The sequence below is a fragment of the Sorex araneus genome, chromosome 1 (genome assembly GCF_027595985.1).
Source record: "Sorex araneus isolate mSorAra2 chromosome 1, mSorAra2.pri, whole genome shotgun sequence".
NCBI lineage: Eukaryota > Metazoa > Chordata > Mammalia > Eulipotyphla > Soricidae > Sorex > Sorex araneus.
The window spans coordinates 233,776,432-233,795,711 of NC_073302.1; the positions used below are offsets into that span (position 1 = coordinate 233,776,432).

General features: G+C 37.9%; 1 protein-coding gene across 5 annotated transcripts in view; it reads right to left on the reverse strand.

Annotated features, from left to right (window-relative positions):
* NBEA (neurobeachin) overlaps window positions 1-19,280 on the reverse strand; it is a 625,086-nt gene that overhangs the window by 306,414 nt on the left and 299,392 nt on the right. For all 5 annotated transcript variants that reach the window (XM_055142057.1, XM_055142054.1, XM_055142047.1 and 2 more), the window contains one exon: window positions 11,263-11,327. In XM_055142057.1, coding sequence (XP_054998032.1) covers window positions 11,263-11,327 — 65 coding nt within the window. The remainder of the gene's footprint in view (window positions 1-11,262; window positions 11,328-19,280) is intronic.

A 19,280-nucleotide genomic window follows, 5' to 3' on the forward strand; every position in this document is an offset into this window, starting at 1 on the left:
TCAAAATATCACTCAAGTTCCATAATCCAAGTCATTATTATTTGCTTTATAGTTCAATTCATATTTTAATAATTTAAAATCCAATTATTATTGCCAAGATATTATAGGCAATTTTACATCCCATTAACCTTGCTTTGTTTTAATTATAAAGATCCTTTGTTAGATTCCTTTAAATGATCCAGTTATAATTTCAGCCTGTCCTAGGGAGTACTTTAATTCAGCTGCACATTCATCAACTGTTTTTGTCCTGTTAATTGTAGTCAACTGCACAATTGCTTTTTCCAGCTATGATTGATGAATTATATTCCTGTTAAGCAGGATAAACATTTATAACAATTTCCACTTAAAGATTTTTATCTTCCTATCCACAAGGACAAATTAAAGGCTGATATTCTAACAACCAAGTATTGATTTTTTTTTAAACTAGAAAATAAAATTTAAAATGATACCCGTGCATGTAAATGGAACAAAAGCAAATGTAAAGTATCTTCTCCATGCTAACAGCAGGCTGCAGAAAGTAAAGGTCAGGCAAGCAGAGTATGGTGTTCCTTTACAATAAAGACATCTCAACTACCTAAACATATTTTAAACTAAACATTCCAATTCAAACTTTATGAAAGAACTACCTAAACTGAAGAGAAATAAACCCAACTGGAGGACAGAGTCAGTGAAATCACAGAGATATGTAGTAACAAAAAGATCTTCCAGTTTTAAATAGGTATTATTGTATTGGCTCTAGTGAGGCAAGGAAGATGTCACCCAACTCCACAGACTGAGACAATGAGGGAGACAGATACTTGCTTCTGGTCTGTAAGAGGACTGGCACTTACATTTGATACATGTCATATAAATATACCCTATACTATACAGGCATTAAGGGAATTAAATTCCCTACTAATTAATAAGTACTACACTAACGTATAATAAGCATAAACCAGGAGAAAAGGAAAATGTCACCCAAACAGAGTGTGTCTTAAGCAAATGGCCATTTTAGTACTGCACAATGCTGAAGGGAAAGGTAGCGAGTGATGCCTTCAATCAGGTTCCCCAAATATTGTGGCAAGTCCCCTAGATTTCTTAGCATTTTTTCCTTCCCTGTTTCTCTTCACTATTCATTTTCAATATCCTCCAATAGCACATCCAGCTCCCCAAACTTCCTTCATTCTCTGCAAGTGGTTCTGCCTGCCACTTTGCAGAGAAAAATGGGGGATACCTGATCAAAGAACCCCTCGGCACCCTGACACAAACTGGACTACCGCATCTCTTTCCAGTTATCCTTCCATTAAAGCCCATCCCTGAAGCTTCATTTTACCCTCTCAAAGTCTATTTTCTCAGCAGAGCAGAAAAAGTTCCTCTATCCATATCCTATCATAGTTGGCTTTTATTCCCCATAGTGTTTTAAAAAAAACACCACTTAGGGAGGGGTGTGTGTGTGTGTGTGTGTGTATCTGTGTCTGTGTGTGAATATGTACCTCCTGTCTTTAACCAATAAAACTAAAAGCCTTATCCCCCTCCTGCAACCCCCCTTAACTTTTTTTGGTCAGAAGTCTCATTGCTATGTGTGGGTGGACTCATTTTACATTCACTCTTAAGGCCATCTGGCTCTGATCCCCAATAATCTATTTAAATCACTCTTTTAAAATGCATTCATCTCAATGCCCTGACACAGAGGCAGGGTGAGGTGGAGAGGAATAGGATGGGGGTGGTGGGAGGGTACCTGGGATCATTGGTGGTGGAGAATAGGCACTGGCGGAGGGATGGGTACTCATCGTTAGACTGAAATGCAAACACGAAAATTAACTGTACCTCAGGTGATTCACTAATTAAAAATAAAATAAGTAAAATGCATTTATCTCAACTCTCTGCTCCCAAAGCATTTCTGCTTGTCCTTTGTCGTATTTATTGCATAAGTAATTGCTTCATCTAAGTCCACTGTCCTCACCGCAATCTTAAGTACTTTTAGAATAGGGTCTGTGTCTATTTTAGTGCCATCAGAGTCATTTCGACTATACTTTTTTGCTTCTCCGGGATATATTCCCAGGAGTGGTATTGCTGGGCAAAATGGGAGCTCAATTTCTAATTTGTTGAGAAGTGTCCATACTGTTTTCCAAAAGGGCTGAACCAGTCAGCATTCCCACCAACAGCGTAGGAGAGTCCTTTTCTTCACACATCCATGCCAACAGCAGTTGCTTTTGTTCTTTTGGATGTGTGCCAGTCTCTGAGGTGTGAGGTGGTATCTCATAGTTGTTTTGATCTGTATCTCCCTGATGATTAGTGATGAAGAGCTTTTTTTATGTTTTGGATTTCTTCGGGGGCTGGGCTTTTGTTTTTGGGAAGACTTTTGATTACAGTTTCAATTTCCTTAATATTAATGGATCTATTCAGGTGTTCTAAGTCTTCTTGGTTCAGTCTTGGGAGATTATACGAATCCAGAAATTTATCCATTTCTTCTAGGTTCCCTTGTTTCGTGGTATATATATTCTCAAAGTAGTATCTGATGATCTTTTGAATTTCACTGGCTTCTGTTGTGATGTCCCCTTTTTCATTTCTGATTTGGTTTATTAGGGTTCTCTCTCTCTTTATGAGTCTTGCTAGTGATTTATCAATCTTGTTTATTTTCTCAAAGAACCAGCTCTTGGTTTCATTGACCTTTCAGATTGTTTTGGGGGTTTCTATGTCGTTAATTTCTGCTCTAAGTTTTATTATGTCTTTCCTTTGGCCAGGTTTGAGTTCCTTTTGTTGGTCTTTTTCTAAGACCTTGAGCTGTGAAGTCAAGTTATCTATGTAGGCTCTTTCTTCCTTCCTGAGGAATATTGCAAAGGTATAAATTTTCCTCTTACCACAGCTTTAGCTACATTCCATAGTTTCTGGTAGTCCATGTCTTCATTCCATTTGTATCCAGGTATCTTTTGATTTCTTCCTTGATTTCCCTCCTGACACACTCGTTGTTCAACACTGAGTTGTTTAATTTCCAGGTGTTTGATCTGGTTCTCCACATCTGTGTGTGATTAGCTTCTATCTTCAGCGCATCATGGTCTGAAAAGATAGTTGATATAATTTCTATCTTCCTGATTCTATTGAAATATGTTTTGTGACCCACCATGTGGTCTACTGTAGAAAATGTTCCATATGCACTGGAAAAGAATGTGTATTCTTTCTTTTTGGGGTATAAAACCCAGTATAGGTCTGTTAGCCCTCTCTCTTCTATTTCTTCCTTCAGAGCCAGTGTTTCCTTTCTGAGTTTTGTTCTTGTTCTTGTTGATCTATCCAGAGGTGACAAGGTGATGCTGAAGTCTCCAACTACTATTTTATTGCTAGTAATGCCCTCCTTAAAATCTGTTAGCAGTTGTTTTAAGTATTTAGCTGGTCCCTCATTAGGTGCGTATACATTTAAGAGTGTGATTTCTTCCTGTTGTACATATCCCTTGGTAAACAGAAAATGGCCTTCACTGTCATTTCTAATCTTTTTCAGCTGAAATCTATGTTGTCGGATACTAGTACAGCCACCCCAGCTTTTTTGAGGAAGTCATTTGCCTGCAGGATTGTTTCCCAGCCTTTAACTTTGAGTCTGTGTTTGCTCTGATTGTTCAGATGTGTTTCTTGTAGGCAGCAGAATGTTTGTTTCTGTATCTGGATCCGTTTTGCCACTCTGTGTCTCAATTGTGCATTTAGACCATTGACACTGAGATTATTGTCATGGGTTTTTTGCCATCTTTCTGTAAGGGTTTGCTATGCTTATGGGTGTTTTCCTTCTTGTCTTACAAGAGCGCATTTAGTCCTTCTTTTAGGTTTGGTTTTCAGTCTATGAAGATCCTGAGCTATTTTCTATAAAATGGTATATTGTTCCATCGAGTTTGAGTGAGAGTTTATCTGGGTAAAGTATTCTTGATGAGGCATTCATTTCATTGAGTTTTTTCATTACATCCCACCATTGTCTTCGGGCCTGGAGAGTTTCCTCAAATAGGTCTGCTGTAAATCTAAGAGGTGCTCCTTTATATGTGATTTCCTTCTTTGACCTTTCTGCTTGCAGTATTGTGTCTCTATCCACGGCATCCATCATCCTGACTATGATATGCCTTGGAGTGTTTTTATTAAGGTTTCTTTTAGCTGGCATCCTTCTGGCTCCTTGGATCCGGATGCCTGCATTCTCGAACTCTGGGAACTTTACAGCAATGATTTAACAGTGGCCTTTTCATTGGGGTTGCCTCACTGTTCTTCTGATATTCCAATGATTCTAATATTGTTTCTCTTGGAGTCATCCTCTAGGTCTCTTAATTGCCTGAGAGCTATTTTGAGGTCTTTTCCCATTGTTGTTTCCTGTATGATTTCTATTGCTCATCTTCAAGCTCACTGATTCTGTCTTCAGCTGTAGTCATTCTGCTGTTGAGGGCACCCACTGAGTTTTTAATTTCACCTACTGAATCCTTTATTTGTGACCATTTGTTTTGTAGCTTTCTTATTTTTGCTCTCATTTCTTCTTGTATTTTCTTGGCTATCCATTCCACTGTTTCTTTCATTTCTTCCATTAATTTTCTGGATGTCTGCTCCATTGATTCTTTGAGTTCCTTGAACATCCTCAGCATTTCACCTCGAAATTCTTTATCGGAGAATTCTTTATTTGTGGGTAACCCTTGTTGAAGATTTGGGACTCTTTTCTTTGTCCTCTCTTCGTAGTGGAGATTTGCGCTGTTTCTCCATGCTTTTGTGGTTGTATAGAGGTAAAACCTTCAATTTCACTAGCACTGTTCCCTCTTATTGTGGGTGGTCACCCTTCTCCCCTTCTAGAATAATTCCTTCCCTTCAGACATTATTCTATGACTTATGATAGGCATCTAGTGAAGCATTGAAGGAGGTGTTCTTTTATATTGGGCTTGTATAGCTTCTTGCGTACACTGGTCTTTTGTTGGAATTAGAGTAGGCCAGTGGATTACTGTTGTATTGTGTTTGAGGTGACCAGGTCATTTTCCACAGAATTAGGTGATAAAGGTTGGGATGTGAGTCCAGAGTGCTGGGAATGAGAGCTATAACTCAGGCCACAGAAGGCCACACCTACTTTTAGGAGACCACACCCTACAGTGGAAGACAAACCCCCAGGTGGTCCGGACGCTAGTCCCCGGGCCCATAGACCTGTTGAGAAGAGCAGAGGCTAGTTGGGCGGCACTCTCAGCGGAAGTCAGGGCAGGTACCCTTAGGGCTGGTCCCAGTGGCTGGCATTGAGGGGCAAAGGGCTGGATAGAGAGGGGGCATGCAGAGGGATGCACAGACCTCTGTTTAAAATTTTTTTACAAAAATTTTTGACCTCACTTATTACTGCTAGAATTTTTATTTCCTTTCTTCTATTGTCACTGTCAATGTCATCCCGTTGCTCATCGATTTGCTCGAGCAGACACCGGTAACATCTCCAGTGTGAGACTCGTTTCTGTTCTTGGCATATCGAATATGCCACAGATAGCTTGCCAGGCTCTGCTGTGCAGGCGAGATATTCCAGGTAGCTTGCCAGGCTCTCTGAGAGGGGCGAAGGAATCGAACCCGGGTCGGCTGCATGCAAGGGGAACTCCCTACCTGCTGTGCTATCGCTCCAGCCCGTGGGGTATTCAATATGCCAAAAACAGTAACAAGAAGGGGATTTGGGTTTGGGATAGGGAAGATCACTGAAACATTTTTTAAACAACTTTAAACAAACATCTTTAAACAACTTTAAACTCCTTAAGGTTGTTGTTTATTTTCTTTCTGATTGATCTGTTCAATGTTCAGTGAAAGTGGAGTATTAAAATATTCTACTGCTATTGTGTTGCTGTCAATGTTTCTCTTTAGTCCTGTCGTATTTGCTTTATGTATATTGATATCGCTTCATTTTGTACATATATGTTAATGATAGTTAAATCTTCTTCGTGTATTGTTTATCGATTTGTTGTCCTGTTGCTCATCAATTTGCTCCAGTAGGCACCAGTAACGTCTCCATTGTGAGACTTGTTGTTACTGTTTTTGTCGTATCGAATACGCCACGGGTAGCTTGCTGGGCTCTGTGAGAAGGAAGGAGGAACGAACCCGGGTCGGCCACATGCAAGGCAAATGTCCTATCTGCTGTGCTATCACTCTAGCTCTGGCATACTGATCTCTTATTATTTAATGCCCATCCCTGACCCGGATTCTGTTTTGTATAGGTATGGCTGTCTCTTCCATTTTCAGGTTGTCATATGTCTGTATTTTTTCCCATAATTTTACTTTGAACATATTTTGTTTTAAAGCATAAGTTTTATGACTGAAATTTGTAGGTTTCTTATAAACAGCAGAGTTGAGTCATTTTTTATAAAGTGAACTAAGTTTGGGTAGTTGATTCTGGCTATTCACATTATTTAAAACTATCAATATAAAGGAATCCATTGTAATTTTCTATATGGATTCATGAAGTTTTAATAAATATTTTTTGGTGTTCTGTCATTTTTCCCCTTGTAAATTAGTATCTGCCAAGTGGGCAGTGAGAAGTTTTCATATGAATCTCCTAATTTGCTTCTACATATGTGGCCTTTTGGAAAAAGGGACATATAAATGTCTATTAAGATCAGATATTGCAACTTTTCACTTAAGGTTATTGTTCTGCTATAACTGCTACAGCTGCTTCTCCTGGGAGGGAGAATAAAATGAAGCTCCCAAAACCATGCCACCAGACTCCAAGCCAGGCTGTTTCCACTTGAGGCACCCCAGAGGGGGGGGCAGGTGAGAGCCCTACCTACCAGCCAAACTCCACTACCCAACCACTGCCATGTTCCAGGCCATTTTCTACACGCTTGGGCTGAGCCTCAAGCATGAGTAAAGTCCCATGGAACCCAGGTAATTCAAAACTTTGTGATCTTGGACTTTGGGCTCAATGAGACCCAGGAGCAGAGATACTCTGCCTGCTTCCCCCAGTCTCCAGCAGCCCGGGGGTCACACCAATAAGTCATTCCTGCTGGTGCCAGATAACCTCATCAGCCACCCTCCACCAGATTTCACAGCTGCTTCTCCTGGAAGGGAGCATAAAATGAGGCTCCTACAACCATGCCACCAGACTCTGTGCCAGGCTGTTTCCACTCGGGGTGCCCCAGAGGAGAGGGGGTGAGAGCCTTTCCCACCCCAAGGGACCCAGCCTCGGCAGCCGACTGCCACTACCCAACTGCTGCCATGCTCCAGGCCACTTTCCATGCGCTCGAGCAGAGCCTCAAGCATGAGCGAACATATTCCTGGACACATCATAAGACACTCCCTACCCATTTTACATAAAATCATACAGGGAAATATATATATATATATATATATATATATATATATATATAGATATCTTATCTATATATATTGGAGAGCCGGGCAAGCTACCGAGAGTATCTCACCCACACAGCAGTCTGGCAAGCTCCCCGTGGCATATTCGATATGCCAAATATAGTAACAATAAGAGGTCTCATTCCCCTGACCCTGAAAGAGCCTTCAATCGCTGGGAAAGATGAGTTATACCGGCTGCTAAAATCTCAGGGCTGGGATGAATGAAGACGTTACTGGCACCCACTCAAGTAAATCAATGAACAACGGGATGACAGTGATACAGTTTTGCTACTGATTTTCTCTCTAGCTGACCTGGTTAGTGGTGAGAGATAAAAGTCTTCAACTATTCTTGCGTTGTCTTCAAGGTATCTCATTAGGCCTGTTAACAGTTGTTTAATATATTTTGATGCTTATTTATTTGGTATATTTAGTTAATAAGTATTGCATCCTCTTGTAGTATTGATCCCTTAATGAATATATAAAATCCATCCCTGTCTCACTGAATTTTTCAATTTAAAATCTCTTTTGTCATGCAAGTATGGCTATGATGCCTTTTATCCAGCCAACTGTTTGCCTATACTGTTGTTTTCTACTCTGGACCTATGTTTGTTTAGAATTGAAGGTCAAGTGTTTTTTGTAAGCAGCAAAAAGTTGCCAAAGGCAGAGTGATCAGATCAAAAAACAAAATCTAACTTTCTACTCTTTCTTAATTTATTTTCTGCTACTAAATGTTAAGTTATTCCAGTGCTATTTGTTGACAGGAGAATTTTTGTTCCATTGTATTAGTTTTGCTTGGATGTACTTTTTGAATATTCTAATAATTCTATCACCTATAATATGAACCATAAAATCAAGTGCCCAGTTTTTATTACTGTCTACATATGTGTATATATATTTATTTATATAAATTAGACAAACACAGAAATTAGTAAAAATTTATTGTGATATATATACAGTAAATTTTTATTAATTTCTTTGTTCATCTTATTTGTTTTCTCTCCAAAGTACAGAAACATGTTCGCCTAAAACGTCTTTACTCAAAGAAAACAAACTCCAGTTTCGTTCATGTTGCAGCAAGCAGATTCATCATTCCTTACAGCTGTGTAGTATTACATGTTAAATGAAGTAAGCCCAAACAAAAAGGTTAAACTCAGAACGATATCACTTATATGTGGTATTCCGAATAACTGGATGAGGGAACATAATGCTTTAAAAGGAGGACTCCTACATCAACCTTACTCCCAGTGTATAAGGGAGGAGAGGAAAGAAAGAATGGAGAGAAGTATGAGAAGAAGAAGATGAGAAGCAATGGGGGCCAGGTGAGGGGATTAAGGTTTAGGTACAAAGGTGACGTTAAGGAATGACAGAGTCAAATATCTAAATCACAGAGTCAACATCACTGAAATCAAGAGAACCAAGCTTTAGCAACCCTATTTAGTAAGGTGCTTTTTTTCTTTTTTACAAAAACTTAAATCACCATGAGACACAGTTATAAATCTCTCATGTTTGAGTTTTAGCCATACAATGATAGACCATCCACCCATCCCTCCACCAGTGCACAGTTTACATCACCAATGTCCCCCATTACTCCCCCCCACCCCACCCAATCCCTCTTCCTGTCTCTACAGCAGATCATTTCCTTCTTACTCTCTATTTTTGGGCATCATGGTTTGCAATACAGATACTGGGAGGCCATCATGTTTGGTCCTTTATTTACTTTCAGCACACATCTCCCCATCCTGAGCAATCACTCCAACCATCATTTTCTTAGTGATCCCTTCTCTTTTGCAGCTGCCTTCTCCCCCAGCTCATGAGGCAGGTTTCCAACCATGGAGCAATCTTCCTGGCCTTTGTCTCTATTGACCTTGGTTGTTAGTCTCATATTATGCATGTTAAGAAGGCAGGCTGGAGGGGGTGGCGGAATATGGAAGGGAACCTGGAACACTGATAGAGTTGGCACTGGTAGTGGGATTGGTGCTACAATATCGTTATGTCTAAAACTCAACTATGAATAACTTCGTACATCACGGTGCTTTAGCAGAAAGATAAAATATAAAAAAAGAAAACAAACTCTAACTCTACAGTGAAAAATACAGTAACAAAAGCAAACTTCTAATATTAGCATATTTCCTTCCTCTTTATTTAAAACAATAAATATAATCCAAAATGATCTCTAGCATTCTATGTTTAGTCTAAACTCTTTAGTAAGACATTTCTTTACTTTTCAATAAATAAATTAATGATATTAACAATATGTAAATTTAGATATTTGAGTATAAAACTATTACAAATATGAGTAGTCTGGGAAGTACTTATTTAATGACCTAAACATGAGTAATTATTATTATCAATTCTTATGGGATTCTTCTTTCTTTGTGGTGCTGAGAATAAAACTAGAGTCTTATGTAAGGCAGGAAAGCACCTGCAGCTTTGCCACATCTTTGTCTTCCTTATAAACTCTTAAGTCAAAAATGTTTTAAAACAGGTCATGTTATTTTGATTCACAATTTTATGTTTTTTATAAAGCCTTTTATTTCCTGCAAAAGGTCTTACAATTTTCAGAATGACAATAAGGTGATTGTTACAAAATAGGTATATGAATTTTTTCTTTGGTTTTGGAACCACACCATGTCCAAGGAATTGGCCTCTCCTGCTTCTCCAGGTTCTGTGCTGCAAGGTCATGTCTTGTGGTGCTCAGGGTTTATATGGTGCCAAAATTCACACCAGGATTATGTGGTGCCAAGATTCAAATCAGTGACTTGGCCACATGCTAGGTACCTTAATCTTTGTTCTCTTTTTAGCTCTATTCTGATAATTTTTTATAAAACAGGGTATTTCTCAGAATATTGATAAAAATTAATATTAGGAAGCATTTATGTTAATAAAATATTATATAGCATATCTACTTTGCAATTCTATGTAACAATGTATATAACTATTTAAATAGGTTATATATATATACATATATATACACATACACACACATATATGTTTGTGTGAAATACCCAGGGGTGCTCAGGTGGTCTCCAGGGACCATATGAGGTTCTGGGAATAAAACCCTGGTAGATTGTGTGCAAAGGAAAAAACTTTATCTCTCTGACTTCAAGGAACATCTTATACCATATTTTTCATGACACCTTCCTTAATAAACTTATATACAATGAGCATTATTTTTTACCAACTTCATTAAATCAGATTTCAAATAAGACATAGATAAATTTATCTATTTCAAGTAAGAAATAGATAAACTGAAATAGATAAATAGATAAATTCTATTTTTCAAAGAGTCTATGGCAGACAAGAAACCCAGGTTGTTAAGGATGCAGGCCTCTGGCTCACAGAAACTCTACATATCAAAATGTTGAGCATTACATCTATCTTAATCTATTCTTTGCCAAGAAAATAAAGAAATATCATAGTGAACAACTGTCAGAGAGTGATAAATACAGTAATGTGCTCTCACATAATTCTACTTACAGCATCATTTTAACAATGATACATGCAATTTCCTTACCAGACTGCTAGATTCCTATATTTAACATCCTTGACATTTTCAGCTGGATACCAGAGAGCATGACATTGTCAGATCAAACTCTTTCACATGAGCTGATATATGCTGAGGAAGTAAACACTGAGTATGGCTCTAAAAACAGATGGAGTGGCAGATGGGGCTGCAGACTGGGTTCATTTGATCTGTATAAAACCACTTTCCTACTCTGTAAGATGAGGCTCCAATCACACACACAAAAAAAGCCCTTAAGTTTAAACTTGTATTTCATATTGTTTTCTATTCCCCCCCAAAATATTTAACATGTATAACTTATTTTTCCTTTAAAATTTAACTACCTATATGGAAATTACTTAACTATATTTTCAGACACATCTTTGGAACAGATGGCAGGAAAGAACAGTTAGTTACCCAAAGGAATAAAATGTACACTGATTAAAAATTGTAAAATTAATTACCTTCCTTCATTGATGAGTTCAATAAATGCAAGTCCTGCATTTTTCTGAATAGAATTCTGCCATTCCTAAAAGGAAAAATCAAACCAAGTGTAAGAAAAATGAGTATGTACATGGAAGTAACATCTGGTTTAAAGAACACGTTGACATTTCTAGTGACTGCTACTTATTATTCCTATATATTTTCTCAATATTTTAAACAACTGTTATTTTATGAGAAATAAAACACCAAATGTAACCCGGTATTTACTTAGTTTTGACAGTGCTTTTGAATTTCCTATAACTATAACTTGATGAGACTGAGACGAAAAGTGAGACCACACCAACCAGTTTTCTTCCAAAAGATAACAAATGATTGCCAATGTAACGATGCAACCTACAGATCTACCTGGGACAGAAAACTTAACTTCCTAATACAAATTTTTTTAAAATAGTGAAATGAAAAGCTGAAACAAAAACAACCTCATTTATATTAATTTGCAAATCAAATTACCTTATATGAGCAATTCAAATAAATGAAAACTACAAAGGAAAAAGTTATTAAAAAAAACTGTTTTAAAATGTGTAAGAAAAAAAAGTCACATTAAAAGTATACAGCAGAGGCACAACTGGACAACCACATGCAAAAAAATGGGCGTAGACCTTGACCTGACACCATGCACAAAAGTCAGATCAAAATGGATTAAAGACCTCAACATTCGACCACAAACCATAAGGTACATTGAAGACAAGGTCGGCAAAACCCTCCACGATATTGAAGATAAAGGTATCTTCAAAGGTGACACGGAACTAAGCAATCTAGTAAAAACAGAGATCAACAAATGGGACTACATTAAACTAAAAAGCTTTTGCACCGCAAAAGATACAGTGACCAAAACCCAAAGACTATCTACAGAATGGGAAAGGATATTTACACAATACCCATCAGATAAGGGGTTGATATCAATGGTATATAAAGCACTGGTTGAACTCTACAAGAAGAAAACATCCAACCCCATCAAAAAATGGGGCGAAGAAATGAACAGAAACTTTACCAAAGAAGAAATACGAATGGCCAAAAGGCACATGAAAAAGTGCTCTACATCACTAATCATCAGAGAGATGCAGATCAAAACAACCACAAGATACCACCTCACACCACAGAGACTAGCGCACAGCCGAAAGAACAAAAGCAACCGCTGTTGGAGAGGATGTGGCGAGAAAGGGACCCTTCTACACTGCTGGTGGGAATGCCCACTGGTTCAGCCCTTCTGGAAAACAATATGGACGATTCTCAAAAAATTAGAAATTGAGCTCCCATTTGACCCAGCAATACCACTGCTGGGAATATATCCCAGAGAGGCAAAAAAGTATAATCGAAATGGCATCTGCACATGTATGTTCATCGCAGCACTGTTTACAATAGCCAGAATCTGGAAAAAACCCGAATGCCCTAGAACGGATGACTGGTTGAGGAAACTTTGGTACATCTATACAATGGAATACTATGCAGCTGTTAGAAAAAAGGAGGTCACAAATTTTTTATTTAAGTGGATCGGCATGAAAAGTTTCATGCTAAGTGAAATGAGTCAGAAAGAGAGAGACAGACATAGAAAGATTGCACTCATCTATGACATATAGAATAACAGAGTGGGAGACTAACACCCAAGAATTGTAGAAACAACTACCAGGAGGTTGACTCCATGGCTAGGAGGCTGGCCTCACATTCTGGGGAAAGGGCAACTCAGAGAAGGGATCACCAACTATAATGTAGTCGAAGGCCATGTGGGAGAAGGGAGTTGCGGGCTGAATGAGGGCTAGAGACTGAGCACAGTGGCCACTCAACACCTTTATTGCAAACCACGATAGCTAATTAGAGGGAGAGAACAGAAGGGAATGCCTTGCCACAGTGACAGGGTGGGGTGGGGGGGAGATGGGATTGGGGAGGATGGGAGGGATGCTGAGTTTACTGGTGGTGGAATATGGGCACTGGTGAAGGGATGGGTTCCCGAACTTTGTATGGGGGAAGCATAAGCACAGATGTGTATAAATCCGTAACTGTACCCTCATGGTGATTCATTAATTAAAAATAAATAAATTTATTTTAAAAAAAGTGAATAAAAAAAAAAGTATACAGCAGAACCAGAGCGCTAGCACAGAGGGTAGCCCTTTGCCTTCCCGGGAGCAGCCAGGGCTGAGCACCACAGGAGGAGCCCTGAGCAGACTCAGGAGTAAGGCCTGAGCACTGCTGGGTGCAGCCCAACCCCACCTCCAAAAACTGTATAGACCCATGAAATCTCTATTTTCTGAATTATACTCCAATTTTATTTTCCAAATTATGGTTACATTGCTTTTTAAATTTTTTTTGGGGGGGTCATGAATTGGGCCACATCTGGTGGTTTTCAGGGTTTACTCCTGGCTTTGCACTCAAGAATCATGCCTAGCTGGGCTCAGTGGACCATATGAGATGTCAAGGATCAAATCTGGGTTGTCAGCATGCAAGTCAAGCACCATCCACACCCACTGTACCATCTCAACTGCCCCAGTGTCTTCACAAGAGTAAATATTTATGTTTCAGGTTGCTGCCCCACACCCACATTATTTGAGAATCTGTCCATTCTATTATTTTGTTATTGTAAGTGACTGCTATATAGTGTTATAGGTTAGGCAAGGATATTGTTTGTTTCTCACTACTTCTATGGCTTAGTTAGAATACACTACTTGGGGGAAGGATGAATGGCTTATTTCAGTAAATAAACTTTTAAAATATTTTCAAAGCTGGTAAATTAAAAATTTAAACTGAAAATCATTTCATTAACTTCCCTAATATGATCTATGAAAAAAATAGTATTGATCTCCCATGCCACACTTCAAGACATGCATTTCTGCATGTTTTTTCAACCAGCTAAAGTGCTGGCTACAGAGAGATTATAAGCTGCCTACACACAATTCAGCTTTACAGGAAAGTTTCCAGGTCAGTAAGTCACTCTACTACTGTTCACCTTCCCGTTTAGTTTTTGAACACGAGGTAAGAACAAATGCAATACCCACAGCAGCTACTTTGTATGTAAATAGCTTCTGCTCTAAGAAAAAGTGTGAAGAATTTATAGAAGAACAAATCATAAACCTGCATTTCCAATGAAGAACAAAGAATTTAGGAAAAGAGAGATATAGCAGCCTGGGGACAGTAATGATCCCGTAAGAGATAAAGCCATGCCATTTGTAGCAAAGTCACTGCTTTCTATCTGTTATAGTATGTAACTAAAATCCTTCAAAAAACAAGATTGCTATTGTACCTTGCAAAGCTCTTTTAAGCTTTCCATCATTAAAAAAAAATTATAGAGAACCTTCTGGCATTTAAAAAAAGTGACTTAATATCTTTAGATATATATACATGTTTATTACATATTGTTTATAATAATTTACAATCTCACAGTAAGCACATCAAATGTAAAAAGTTCTTAGGAATACTACTGTGATGTTAGTTTTTTTTTTTTTTAAAAACAAACAATTCTTACCTACCAACACCAATGCCAGTTAGACCTTCCTGAGTATGATTCACTGTATTACTTAGCTGTTTTTTGTTTGCTTGTTTTTTATTGAATTGCTGTGAGATATGTTGTTAGAAAGCTGTTCATGATTTGGTTTCAAAGAATATTCCAATACCGATCCCTCCATCAGTGTACATTTCCGACCATCAACGTCTCCAGTTTTTTCCTGCCACCCTCCCCACCTGACCCCTGGCCCCCACTCTAGTCTGCCACTATTGCAGGCACTTTACTTCTATTTCTCTCTCATACACACACACTCTCTTTCCTTATGGGCACTATGGTTTGCAATACAGTTACTGAGAAGTTATCGTGTATGCCTTTACCTACTTTCACTCAATGAAATGATCCAGAGTGACCACTTCCAATTCTAACTGTCACAGTGGTCCCTTATCTATCCTAATTTCTTCCCCCTCCACCTGACATTACTGTTTCTCAAAGCTCTTTTTTTATCAATATAAATATATAATATGAAGACTTCAAGAAGATATTTCACAAAATACAGATTAGACCTTATATCACTGTATTACTGTAATCCTGTTGCTCTTTGATTTGCTCGAGAGGGCACCAGTAACATCTCCATTGTGAGACTTGTTACTGTTTTTGGCATATCGAATATGCATGGGTAGCTTGCCAGGCTCTGCCATGCGGGCGAGATACTCTCGGGAGCTTGCCAGGCTCTCCTAATTAAAATATATTAATATAACCACACCAGCATACAGTCATAACATTTTATAACACCAGGATAAAGCTAGCAAGAAAAATATTTATATATACAACAAAACAAGAATCACAATGATGCTAGACTCCTGAATAGTAAAGCTGGATGTTAGAAGAAAGAGAATAATGTGGAAATTATGAAGCATTACTTCAGGACACATAATCTGATCAAAAGATGGAAAGAAGAATTACATCTTTGGACATGGATAAACATTTGTTCTCCATCCACTTCTTCAATAAACTTCTTTTTTTTTTTTTAAATTAACAACCAGAAAAAATCTTAACAACTTTATTTTTATAATTTGAAAACAAATTCCTTAGAACACATAATTTAACTACTACTCACATTCCTAAATAGTCATATCATATGTCTATTAAAGAACATGAATTTGTCATTAAACATCTTCCAACAAAGAAAATTTTCAGTTTAGGTGTATTTCATGCTGATTCTATCGGAGAATTAAGGAAGACACAATAACAATCTTTTTTTTTTTTTTTTTTTAGAAATTAATTTTTTTATTGAATCACCGTGAGAACAGTTACAAAGCTTTCAGGTTTAAGTCTCAGTCATACAATGATCAAACACCCCCTAACTTCACTAGTGCACATGTTCCACCACTAAGAACCCCGTATACCCCCCTCCCACCTCCCACCCTGCCTGTGTGGCAGATGATTTCCACTTTACTCGCTCTTTACTTTGATTACATTCAATTTTTGACAGAAAACCCACAATTATTATTTGGAATTTTCCCCCCAAAATCAGATTGCCGAAAAGGCATCATTAGATAATTTGTTTTCTATTGCTGATAATGAAGAACATATGATGTCACATGGCTGCAACAGTGGCTGAGCGGTTTTGGAATTCTGGTATTTTAGTTATTAAGTTCATTTCAATAAACTTCTGATGGTGTGCTTCCTCAAAATGTAAAAATAAATACAAGTAACAAAAAAGATCTGGTAAAAGTGACACAGTTCCCCCAATATCAAAGGCTTAAAAGCAAAACTACATTTCCAGCCCGGGTTCCATCCATGACCTTGGGCTATGCTTCTTCATCACCTCCTACTCTGGAAGCCAGAAGATAAACATACAGAGAATCTGTACTAGCTATTCACCTCTCATTATTAGCAGAGATGAGAGGTGATCCAATAAACAGTAAGTTTCTTAAAATGTTTCCGTGGTGTGCCATAGTTTCTTTAACCAGTTTTCTGTTCTTTGGCACTTGGGTTGTTTCCAGATTCTGGCTATTGTGAACTGTGCTGCAATGAACATAGAAGAGCAGATGTCATTTCTGCTGTGTAGTTTTGCACCCCTGGGCTACATTCCCTGAAGTGGTAATGCTGTGTCATATGGAAGCTCAATTCCTAGTTTTTTGAGGAACACCCATATTTTTTTCCCAAAAAGGCTGGACCAGTCAGCATTCCCACCAACAACGAATGAGATCTGCATTCTCCCCACATAATTCTATAACAGCACTTAGAAAACAAGAAGTCATGAAATTACTTTATAAATGGATGGACATGGGAGAGTATCCTGCTGAATGAAATGAGTCAGAAAGAGATGGGCATAGAATGACTGCACTCATTTGTGGGATATAAAAAGAAACCCAATAGTATGAGATTAACACCTAAGGACAGTAGAAACAAGAGCCAGGAGGATTTGTCTGGTGTTGGAAGTCTGCCTCAAGTTCTGGGGAAGAAGGCAGTTGCTGGGCCACTAAGACAATGATGGTTGGAAGGGATCTCTGTGGATGGGAGATATATGCTGAAAGTGGGAAAAGGACCAAACGTGATGGCCTCTCATTATCTGTATTGCAAACCATAATGCCTGAAAGTAGAGAGAGGGAGACAGAGAGACACAGGGGGAGAAAAAAAGAAAAGTGCCTGCCATAGAGGCAGGCTAGGGGAGAGACACTGAGGATGGTAGGAAATGTAGACTGGTAAAGCGATGGTGTTGAAACATTGTATGACTGAAACTAAATCACAGCAGCTTTGTAACTGTGTATCTCACAGTGTTTCAATTAAAAAACAAACCGTTACCATGGTGGGGAGTAGGGCTGGCTGCAGGGAACACCCAGCAGAAGCTGAGGTGTTCTAATGTTGATTGCATGAAAGACATCATGAACAGTATTGCAATTCACAGTAGCTCAAATAAAATAAGTATAAAAGAATGTTTCTACTAGGGATGCTTGTAGACTAGCTTTATATCAGCTGATATACTGATTTTCAAATATAAAAATTTGACATTAACTAGTTTAATACTATTTCTCAGAGGTCGCTAAAACCTGCTTGCTTTTTATTTTATGTGCACATTGCATGATAAAATTTTAGGTACCATATGGTTAAGGAAGAGCCAATTTATATTCATCTGGGGTAACTATAGGGCCAGAAGAAATAGCTGACATGATTTCACAGGAAATATATCACAGCATTAAGGCAACAAAAATTAATCCTATAAGTTTGCTGATTTTAAATAGAAAAGTTCCTCATGATAAAAGAAAAGTTTCTTATTTTTAAAATTTAAATAAAAAATATATCTCATGTAGTATTATTTTTGTAGGTTCTATTCATTATTTACTTGCCAAACATTAGTATGTTCCTACTGTGAAAGTCTACAGTGTAATGCATTAATATGATCAGCTGGGAATACCAGAGCAGTTTTATACATAGTAATAGAGTGTAAGTCAGTTTTTGAATGTTTTCAAAATTAGCCAATTTGCATAATTTCAACTCATTAAGTCAATTTTGTTTAAATAATTAACAACTTTCAAGTTTTAAAAGTGTTGACAATTGCTCTTAAGAAAGAGAGTTAGCATTTTTATTTTAAAAACTATAGTATAAGATATACAAGTCCATGGAGATGAAGTGGTAAGACTCTCGCCACCACATGCCCGATTCCCTTCTTCCTTTGTCATTGTATGTACAGATTTGTACATTGTCCTGGTATCAGAAAGGGGAAAACATGAAGTGATTTTGTTCACACTAGTTAGCAAGCTTGTAATAACAAAGTATAGATTTTAAAGCATGAGAATGCAGAGTATTCATAGTTCTGGGGGTTATGAACCTTGAGACAGAGTTCGTGTCATTCTCATAATCCACCACATTCCAGGTCCCTCCTTCAGTAGATGAGGGACCATAAGTCAGATGAATATTATCAAAACTAGACATTTAAACAATCCCCATTAGCTATTTTCTGGGATTTCACTTGAAGGCTCTCATTGTTTACGTGAGTTTTAATTAAATGGATCTTGAAAGGCAAATAAAACACAAGCTTATTTAACTATAAAATTAAAATGGAATATAAAGGAAAACAAGGCATTCCTAAAAATAAATAGAGTATATATTTCCTTCTAGATCTAATATGGTCTGTAAAGCTTGTTCAGTAATTGCTGAGTGATGGTAAGTGATTAGTTAAAATGACCTATGTATTTGCAGTCCTTGGTATTTAAAGCACAGTGAACAGCAAAGAGTAGCACTGCACTGCACTGTTGTCCCATTGTTCATTGATTTGCTCGAGCAGGCACCAGTAACATCTCCATTGTGAGACTTGTTACTGTTTTTGGCATATCGAATACACCATGGGTAGCTTGCCAGGCTCTGTTGTGCGGGTGGGATACTCTCGATTGCTTGCTGGTCCCTCAGAAAAGAGTAGTAAATAAAAATGCGCAAGTATAAAGGAAAACTTGGATGTGAAATAAAAAGCAATCTAGAGAAAAGTACATTAAAATTTTTGATAAAAATGTGTCTCCTTCTAATCCCAAGGAACAGATGTTTTTT